This window comes from Erigeron canadensis, chromosome 2 (genome assembly GCF_010389155.1).
Source record: "Erigeron canadensis isolate Cc75 chromosome 2, C_canadensis_v1, whole genome shotgun sequence".
Lineage (NCBI taxonomy): Eukaryota > Viridiplantae > Streptophyta > Magnoliopsida > Asterales > Asteraceae > Erigeron > Erigeron canadensis.
The window spans coordinates 42,899,431-42,910,326 of NC_057762.1; the positions used below are offsets into that span (position 1 = coordinate 42,899,431).

At 30.9% G+C, this 10,896-nt stretch overlaps 1 protein-coding gene across 1 annotated transcript; it reads left to right on the forward strand.

Moving 5' to 3' along the window:
* Positions 1–251: 251 nt before the first annotated feature.
* On the forward strand, positions 252–6,941 carry LOC122588308 (lysine histidine transporter 1-like). The gene is made up of 7 exons (XM_043760422.1): positions 252–436; positions 2,172–2,558; positions 3,166–3,559; positions 5,457–5,562; positions 5,664–5,755; positions 5,857–5,925; positions 6,755–6,941. The coding sequence occupies exons 1-7, from the start codon at positions 252–254 to the stop codon at positions 6,851–6,853; spliced, it is 1,332 nt and encodes a 443-aa protein (XP_043616357.1). The 3' UTR covers positions 6,854–6,941.
* The last annotated feature ends 3,955 nt before the right edge of the window (positions 6,942–10,896 follow it).

Genomic DNA, 10,896 nt, shown 5'->3' on the forward strand with positions numbered 1-10,896 from the left:
TCTGCAGGAATTACGGGCTGTAACTTATCTATATATATACTACTCGTAACAAACAACCTCCAAAATTAATCAATAAACACTCCTGTTTTCTCTTCTAAAACACCCTTTTATTTCTCATACTTTCTCTCGATCTCACTCTCTTTATCTGATCCAAAACTTGATCAAATCCTTAATTAATTAAAAAAAATCCAGGTGCATTGTATATTTATAATAATCGTTTTTATCAATTTCCATTTGCAAAACCAAGCATTATGGCATCAGATGCTGCAACTGCGGCAGCGATAAAGAAAGCAGAAGAGGAACGGAAACTGAATGAATGGCTCCCAGTTACGTCGTCTAGAGACGCAAAGTGGTGGTACTCGGCTTTTCATAATGTCACTGCCATGGTTGGCGCTGGCATTCTCGGCCTCCCCTTCGCCATGTCTGAGCTCGGATGGTACGCGTTTCCTTTTATATTATCATAAATATGGAAGGTTATCATTAATGATGAAAAGTTATCATTAATGATGAAACATTACCAAATATTTTGTTCAATGACAATTAAACTATATATATTATCATAATAAATCGGAATATTATTATGTTATTATTTTTAACGTTATAATTAAATTTCTAGATGACTTAATCACTAGAAATGTTGTTACTATTTTCTGGGATGAAAAAAATTAAGAAGATTGTTGATGTCTTTAACCAAACTTCTTAAAGATGTTCTGTTTTTCGTTTTGAAAAAAATATTGTAAAAAAAAAAAAAAAGAAGAAACAAACAAATAAGGTACGTAGACCCTAACTTATTTAAACCCGCATAGGTGAAATGGTTGAGGGTGCAGCCTCAATATGAGACCTCGTAACAAAGTATAAAATTGTGGTGTTTGATCATTGTGATCGACATCCATTTAGCTCGAATTATTTCTTATCTCTCTGGGGTGATCAGATGGATGGGCTTGGTTAAGTGACTCTAACCAAAATTTTGAGGCCCGGGTTCAATTTCCTTCGAACAACTGACCCGAAAACCAGAACCAAATCATATCGGATATATCGTTAATCTTGTATATCGTTTACCATTTTATTATATCATGTTTATTGATTATATATGTGTGTCTGTATACGTATATTGAAATTTACAATTAGACATTTAGACCCGTTATTTTCATATGGCTTCTTTAGTACTACTTGTTGGGCTAAATTGTCCAACCCAAAAACCCAAAAGATGAAAAAGGAAACTACTGAACTTTGTCGTATCTGAGAAAAAGGAAACTGATTTGATTGATTATTGGAAATTTGGAATCGAATAGTTTACATTTTCAGAAAATTGAATCTTTCAATTTTAGCCTAAATCGATTCATGTTCATTCCACCAAAGCCTTTTTTTTTTAATCTCTTGTTATCTATAATATTAAAAGTAAACATGACCTTAACAATATATCTTTTGGAGGACTATTCCATAACAACTAGTGAGCCTAAAGATTATTTCCAGCTAAAAAATACCTTTGATCAAAGATACATAATAACTATTAGTATAATATATGAAAGTCCTTGATGATCTCCAATAGCCAAAAAACATCTTTAAGGTCATTTTTTTTTGGTTGATTATTGTGACTAGAGTCATACGGGTATAGACCTCCGGGGTGACGGCGGACGACTTTGCAGACCGTCGGCTTTGGATTGTCTCACGGGTATAGAAATATTGTGTTTGTTATTTGTTGGTAGAATAATTAGAATATAGTATGTTTTTTTACTTCTTGTAGTATTGAACATTTTAGTAGAAATGATTTGAAGAAGTAATATGGTAACTTTCATGTTTTCCAAAATTTTAAATTTAAAGAGAATAATCATTTGTATTATAATTTTTGACATACGACATAACTAATGAGTTTTGTCAATTAATTGGCCATATTACTCCGGTCATCCATCTTAAATTTGGAAAGGTTACAATTGTTTTGATAATGATGGCATCAACAATTGTAAATTGTAATGGCATCACAGATCATCATCAAGCATGTGATTTTTGTTTGGTTTATCAAAAAAATTGTTTTCAAAAAACGAGATAAATAAACAAAACTCTGTTTTATCTAAACCAGGAAATGTCTTTTTATTCATAGTTCATGAATATATAAAAAGTGCAGTAATTTATATAACCCAAGTTTGACAAGTTTTCTTTTATCATTGAATTAGGGGTGTTGGGGTTACTCTAATGGTTTTATCGTGGGTGATTACTCTCTATACCTTATGGCAAATGGTGGAGATGCATGAGTGTGTTCCTGGTAAAAGGCTTGATCGATATCACGAGCTAGGCCAAGAAGCCTTTGGCAAGAAGCTCGGTCTTTGGATAGTTGTTCCATTACAACTTACGGTTGAACTTGGTTGCTGCATCGTCTACATGATTACTGGTGGCAAGTCCATCAAGAAAGCAGTCGACATTTTATTGCACGATGGTGGCCCACCCATCAGAACCACGTACTACATTATGATGTTCGGCGCTGTCCAGTTCTTCCTCTCCCATCTCCCTAATTTCAACTCCATCACTGGCATCTCACTACTTGCGGCTATTATGTCCCTCGGGTACGCTTTGTTTTTATTTTTATGTTGAAATAATGCAAACTATTATATCATCATAAACATATTTGGCGAATTGGCGCATTCAATGTTGTATAGAGGAGGCTTGTTATATAGTCATTAAGTGATTGAATGGAGAAAGTTACTGAATAGAAACATAATGTCTGTATGGATTAAGTCAATATAGTTGTTTTTTTACTTATTAAGTCAATAACAAACATATTTGATTAACTTAATGAATTAAGTCAATCAAAATTAAGTCATTATCAAACACTAAGTCAGCCTAATAAATTTGGTATTTAATAGATTATTTACTGAAATCAACCCAAAATACGGAAAAAAAACCCTATGTCAAAAGCCCACTCATGAATTTATAGTAAAAATACAACTAATGTATACACGGTCATTAGCAGAACTAACAAAAAATTTAGGCCCGTGGTTTTCATTATATGTATACCAAACACAAATCATAGATCTACAATGTTACATGAGCAATTAATAACAAATCCATGCTAGAAATACCTTTGTGGCTTTGTTAGTTTGATCTTATTTCCATTGGCATGGAAATGAAATGGAAGCTAATTATGCATATATGATTACTTTTTTTATATAGTTATTCTGCTATGGCATGGGCGGCTTCTTTACATAGAGGGGTTCAACCCGATGTTGAGTACACCTCAAGGCAATCAACCACCACTGGCAAGACGTTTGCATTCTTATGTGCATTAGGGGATGTAGCCTTTGCTTTTGCTGGTCATAATGTTGTCTTGGAGATCCAAGCAACCATCCCTTCAACACCCGATAAGCCTTCTAAAAAACCCATGTGGAAAGGGGTTGTTATCGCGTACATTGTGGTTGCTTTGTGCTATTTTCCTGTGGCATGGGTCGGGTACTATATATTTGGTAATCATGTTGAAGACAATATTCTCATTTCACTCGAACGTCCTCCAATTCTTATTGCTACCGCGAACATTTTTGTTCTTGTTCATGTTATTGGAAGCTATCAGGTAATTTTTTTTTTCTCACGACATCTCCAATAATGATCGATAAACCATTTAAAAAGTTATATAGTTTGCGATGTCTCATAAACCTTTTTATAAACTATCTTTACTCTCTATAATAATCCTTTCAAAAGTTTGTGAATGTGTTTGAACTCTTAGACGTTAATTACTTCTTAAACTACATTTACTTTTAAACCTTTTTATTACGATAAACATAATATCACATTACATATGCATGAAATGGACCTTTTTTTTTTGTTTTGAACGGCAGAAGTGGATTTTCACTATGCTTCAAAAAGGTAAAATCCTCTTCATATATCTTTTTTACCTAGTTATAAACATTCATTGAAGATGTTCTATACGTATGTATTGATCGTCATTTATATACCTCCATAGCATTATCTCTCTCTCTATATATATAATTCTCTATCTCAATTTGATGATGTGGCATATCTCAGAGCTCGCCACATCATCTTTTTCCTACGTGGCGATCTCACGTCGTTAGTCTCTTAAATGTTGACACGTAAGCTAACACCTATACATACTTGACAAATCATCATCATAGCTTTTATTAATTAGGAATAAATAACACATTAAAAAGTCATAAGCATGATTAGAACCCACAACCTCAAGTTTTTTTATATGAAACATAAACCACTAGATCTAATGAGATTTTTGTTTATATATTTTGAAAAACATGATAGATATTCGGTCTAAAATCCCACAAAAAATTATTAAAAATATTATTTATATAATTAGATGACACTTAACATATATATAAAAGAGATATATGGTAATAGTTTCTTACTTAAAATATATATTAATGACATATTCCAAATTTATAAAAAAGTTTCCATATTTTAAAGATCTTTTTAATTCTTATTAAAAAATAATAATGATTCTTAATTTTTTTTAATATAATATCTTTTGAGATGTAAATTTTTTTAATTTATATTTTCCAACATAAATATATTGCAAAATATAAACTTTAGATTACTTGTAACATAAAAAAATGTTGTCTTAATTTAAGTTGAATTTATGTTTTTATATACTCTATGTTTAATTCTTTGAGGGTGGACGTAATACGTAATGAGGCAAGGTGGTTATCGACCGGTGACCAGTTGGAACACCACCCTCCCTGTAGGTACCAAAGGGGTGGGTAGCAAAGTGGTGATGGTGGTGTAAATCTGGTTTCTTTCTCACCCTCTCACCTTTTTAGTTTTATCTTTTTCTTTGTTTTTTATCACTCTCAACCTCACTCAGTATGTATATTATGTATGTTAATATGAAAAGAGAGTAAATACGTACAAAAATATAAAAAACAAATGTGAAACTTATTTCTCATTCAATGACTGAATAAGCCTTAAATAGACACAACTACATCTAATGTGATCCTAAAAATAAGGAAATAAACTACCAACTTTACCTAAGGAATTGGTCATGGGTATGACCCATAATGTCCATATTCTCAATTGCATATAATTCGGTCAACCCCATGACTTTATACCATTTATTTGAAGCAACACTAAAATCAACTCAAATACTAACTTAAATAAAACCAACTCAAACTAGATAATATGACTGAGTCAAGATTAATTCCTACATAGACGGTGAGAGAATGGTGAAATATTCATTGCTTGTGGAGGGGTGATGGAGGATGGAAAAAAAGTGAAGATTTATCTTGAGGTTTATAATTTTTCCTTCTAATAATGGTTATTACTTTGTCATTTGATATTTTACTTCATTAAATAAAAAAATATCTTCGTTCTTCGATGACAATTTTTTTTTATATTGAACATTTGTTGAACTATTTGATAGAAATTTATGTTATCTCGTGCAACGCACGGGGCTAAACCTAGTTTTATTATATAATTATAAATATATGCTACCGAATATATTTTAGGTCTTCGCAATGCCGGTATTTGATATGGTGGAGTACTTTTTGGTGATATCGATGAAATTTAAACCAACTAAATTCCTACGATTTGTGGCAAGAAATGTTATTGTTGGTAAGTCTTATGATCGGCAACATGTTTTTTTTTTTTAAAATAAATATACGAATTTGAATAATCTTAGTTTAATGGCTAATAATATGGTGATGTTGTTACAGCCTTCACTATGTTCATTGGCATGACATTTCCATTTTTTGGAGGTATTTTGGGTTTGTTAGGAGGTCTTGTTTTTGCTCCAACATCATACTATGTGAGTTACATTATTGACCATTCTTCTTTACTACTAACTGATACTAATGTAAAATTGAAGATTATATGGAAGCATATGCTTATTTTGTGTGTTTGTGGCAGCTTCCTTGTATCATTTGGCTAATCTTGAAAAAGCCCAAGAAGTTTAGTCTTGATTGGTGTATAAATTGGGTAAGTGGCAATTACACCATCTTTTAATAACTTTGTTTTTTTCTCATTCGAAGATAGACTCATACTATTTTGATGAATATTGGAGAAAACCAAAAAAGAAATATTTGACGCGATTAAAGAGGCAGTTATTGGCAAGTAATTACTAGAAATGTTTATCAATAAAAACTTATAATTTTTTAAGTTATTTGCAACCGTATTTAATTATGAAAAATATATCATCATAAACATTTTTTTTCGTACATTCAGTCGGTATACGACATTGAGAAAACCTCACCATATAATGGTGAAGCCTTGCACGTACCCTAGACAACGAGATATTGACCATGAGCCGGTACAAGTATTAAGAGGGAAAACCCCAAGATTTTGTCATCTCTAAGGATCGTACTCAAAACCTTGAGTAAAACGAGAGTGCTTCTGACCAGTTGGACTGATCTTCATTGGTATCATAGACAGTGGCGACTTAAGGTTTTTAGAGGCCTCAAACGAGATTAATTTTGGGGGCCTAATTCATTACCATATAAACTAAAGTAAAAAAAGAAATAGCTCGTCTTTTACTATTAAACTAGAAGTAATGGATGTTAATGCAAAAATAAAAAAGGCGTTACTGCAATACAAATTTTATAATAATACTTAATCCAAAATTCAAACACTAAGTCTAATACAAGATTTTAAGGCCTTAAAAATTTGAAGACCTAAAGCAATCACCTACTCTCATTCCCATTCTGTTGAATGGGGAAGGGAATGATCATAGACATGTTATAGATTAGGCCACGTGATTTAGAATATGAAGATATAAAATTAATATCGTTATTTATTTTCTTTTGAGCAGGCATGCATACTTTTTGGGGCGTCATTGACGGTTTTAGCTCCCATTGGTGCAATGCGACAGATAATATTGACTGCGAAGGACTACGAGTTTTATTCATGATCACAAAAGTAATAGTGTTTTTGATTTTTGATATTGGTCTTAGTATCTGGAGTTGGGCTCAATTTATTTTTAGAGTTCCCTTCGAGATTTCCCCTATTAGAATAGTTTGGTTAGATGCTAATGAATTCGTATTCGGTCTTTTACTTGGTCATAAACGTATATCACTTTGTCTCAAACTCTCTTTTAATCTTTAATGAGAAAATAGATGTTATTCCTTGATTTGAAAACATGACAATGTTTTAAATACCGGTAAATACCGGCCGGTATTACCGGTACCGGAGATCACGCCGGTATTTTAAGTCCGGTATTTTTCCGATATTTTTACTATTCAATACCGGCCGGTATTCCCGGTATTTTCCGGTATTACTATACCGGTATTTCTGGTATTTTCAAAAAATAAATTTTAATTTTTTAAAAAAATTATTTTTATAATACTTTAATGTTATTTTTTGTTACTTGTGAACTTTAAAACCTATATTTTGTTATGAAATACATATTTGGTATTATTTTTGAGTAAATTATAATTGCATTTTGACTATTTTTGTTAAATTGTAATAAGTTTTGTAAGATTTTTACACAAAAAATATAATAAATTAAAAATAGTCGTATCGGCCGGTATTTCCGGTATTAACGATAATACCGGTAATACCGGAAAATTTTTCCACGACGATATAACTAAAATACCGGTTTTTAAAACATTGAAACATGGTTGATATTATAATTAAGGCATATGGAATTATGGTTTTATGGATGATGGATCTTTGTATACAAATGTCACTCCTAAGGTTGTGGAACCAGCCACATTTTATTTTATGTTTTTATTTTTTTTTTGTTCTTTTATGTCTTTAGTTTTTTAGCAATTATTGTTGACTTTTAAAGTTTTTTTGTTTCAATTTTGACTATAAATATTTTTGTTAGTATTATATACGAAGTAATACTTGATAAAAGTTATATCATTGAAAAGTTAGTTTAAAATCAAATTTATTTATATATTTTATATCAAGTGTTATAAAGTATAAATAAAAATATTTACGATCAAAATTAAAGTAAAAAGACTTTGAAAGTTAACCGTGGACAACTAAAATAAGACAAAGGAAGCATTATAGATGGAGATCGACTATCAAAAATTCCAACTTCCAAGAGACACCAGAACGGGCGGAAAAAAAAAATGAGAATGAAGACCAAATGGCAAATGGGTATGGGTGGCCCGAATAGAAAGAAGCGGTTGACTCGGATCTTCACTCTTAGTCCTACGAGCCAAAAGTCAATCAAAGTACAGAATCATTATCAAATCATCAATATAGTCCAACAAGTACAACTGTGAAGAAAATAGACACTAAATAAGCGAAGACTTTTCTGAATGAAAATATTGTACATTGTATTATTTTTCTTTGAACGGCATATGATTATACTTTGTATTATTTTTCTTTGAACAGCATATGATTATACTTAACTGTATTACACAATTGATTGAGATGGAATTTATTGTTTAATCCAAAATGTTAAAAGTGATACTTAAACCTTTGATAAATCTTTCCAAAATAAAAGGCCTTATCACAGTGGCGGAACCAGGAGTCGAAGTGACCCGTAGCACAAATTTATTTATTAACTTTGTGTCGATGTTAAGTCATGATAACGACTAGATTGTTACGATTTTTAACATTTTAAAGATCTTTTTTTGACTATTTTTAGCAGTTTTTAAGGATTTTTTTTTGACAATATGGTTGTTTTCATTTCTCATTTAGTTGTACATTATCTTTATAAGATTTATTGTTAGAAAAATCTTTTAAAAATTTAAAGTTAGTTACAATGATCGGTATCCCAAATTACTTTGATCCGTAACACCATTAAGGAATACATTATTTTTCGAAAAAATTTATACTACATCAATTCAACGGACCCATAGCCCGTGCTACTTTAATCTTAATGTGGTTCCGCCTATGCCTTATCAATGGGTCAACAACCATTGATAAGGTCCCATTATATTATATTGTAAGAAATTATATTATATTACAAACAGTTATGTTGGTCAGGCTCGCTGTGCAGCTTGGCTCAGTGTATGTTTTCATTTGTTCTTTGGCTTTCTATTGTTAATTGTGTGAAGCTATTACTATACGTTCGTTGCAATATAGTGGTTGTTAACTCCTTATATACTGTTTGTTCTCCATGTCTCAGTTTCAGTAAGTAAAAGAGAACTTGGGGATAGAGGGAAAAACACACACAGCATCGCAATTAGACGCAAAGTCGTCCCAAACCGTGGCCGAAAGTCTAAAGTCTAAACAAAGCAAAAAAGTCTTCAAGTCAACAACTTCAACTAGTCGTAATGAATATAACATTTGAAAAGGACTAAGGTCATCTACCAATAACATTATGACATGGGAATAAGACTTCATAAGTTTGAAAAGTCAGCCCTCAACGTCACCAAAATCATCGGACTGAATAAATGTTTCATACGGCACAACATCTCAAAATATATTTTATTAAACCACGTACAGAATAATGATAAACCTTTTAACACACTTACGTGTCTACTGTGACCAAGCCACAAATTAAAAAGGCATCTACTCACAGTTTTTATTCCTTTTTAAATCAAAATTCATGGTCGAAGGCCCGATTCTTAAAAAAGGTAAATTGTTTAATCCTTTAGGCCCATGTATTTTTTTAAACCCACGTAATTCCGGTAAAGTGTCAAGGTAATTTAGTCATAGTTTAATTCTATCTTTAACAGTATTCAAACCTGAGTTTCTCTAGCGGCTGATGGGTCATCCCACTAAAATGAAATGGTTTAGTTCTACTTGATTTCCACAAGTGAGTTCATATTTGGATTTATCACATCAGTTCTCTGCAATGCATGATTGATTTAAAAGGAATCAAATCATAGTATTTTTCTTCAAAACAAACTTGAAAACATGTAAATACTTGTAACATCAGTATATCTATATATCTAGTTTGGTTGATTTAAAAGGAATCAAATCATAGTAGTTTGGGCCTGCTAATTTTTACTATAAAAATGATAAATCCTTCTAAATATTAGTCAAAATATTCCTAAAATTATAAGAAGGTGACATGTGATATCCACTAATTCTTTTTCTTAGTCTTGCCTCCTGATATGTCATCATCTCATGATTAGAAGAATTTTATCATCTCATGATTAGAAAAATTTTTAGGCTATTTAGTTGGAAAAGTTAATCATTTCCCTTACTACAAAATAGATTGTATATATAGTTTCTTGGTGATTAATATATAGTTTACACTTTTGTTAAAAAAATACTTATAACACCAAATAATCTTTATGTAGGCCATGCAATTTTAAATTATTCAAAAAATTTGAATTCTCATTATAATATAATACTAATTTTTGGTCTCCCATATAAATATAATTAGGTTAAAATAATAGACCATTAACATGTTAATTCGAATCTACGTCTCATGGTAAATTTGGATAACCATAGACCATTAGCATGTTAATGATTGTTTTAACTGAGCTAGCTAGGTGTTATCATACGTAATGTAAGTTCTTACTAAATCCAAAGATATGCCCATCATCATCTACGATGTATGAAATATTGCCTGAGATATTTTATTGCCATTAATTAAGTCAAAAATTATAAAATGATTAAGAGGGTCGATCTCAAGACTAAATAACAAAAGCCATGTGAGGGCACTTCATAGAAACAGAGACCTTAAAAATACTACATAGTAAAAAGACTCCAAAAATTTTGGGAGACCCATGTGCCAACAAATTAAAACGAGATACAAAGCACCATCTTGTGTAGCTGTTAAAAAATAATTAGTGTAAATAATTTGTAATAGATTAGGAATTTGTTGTTATATATATATATATATATATATATATATGGACAAACAAATAAGAACAACGTTAAAATAAAAATACGGTGAGAACATTTAAAAATACATTTGATGCATTAAAAATCCATGAAATTAATATATATAGTGTATAACTAGTTATCATTATTTAAGGTCTATCAAAATTGAGAAAATCGTGTTTTTTGATTTGTGCATCCATCTTGGATGCATATACA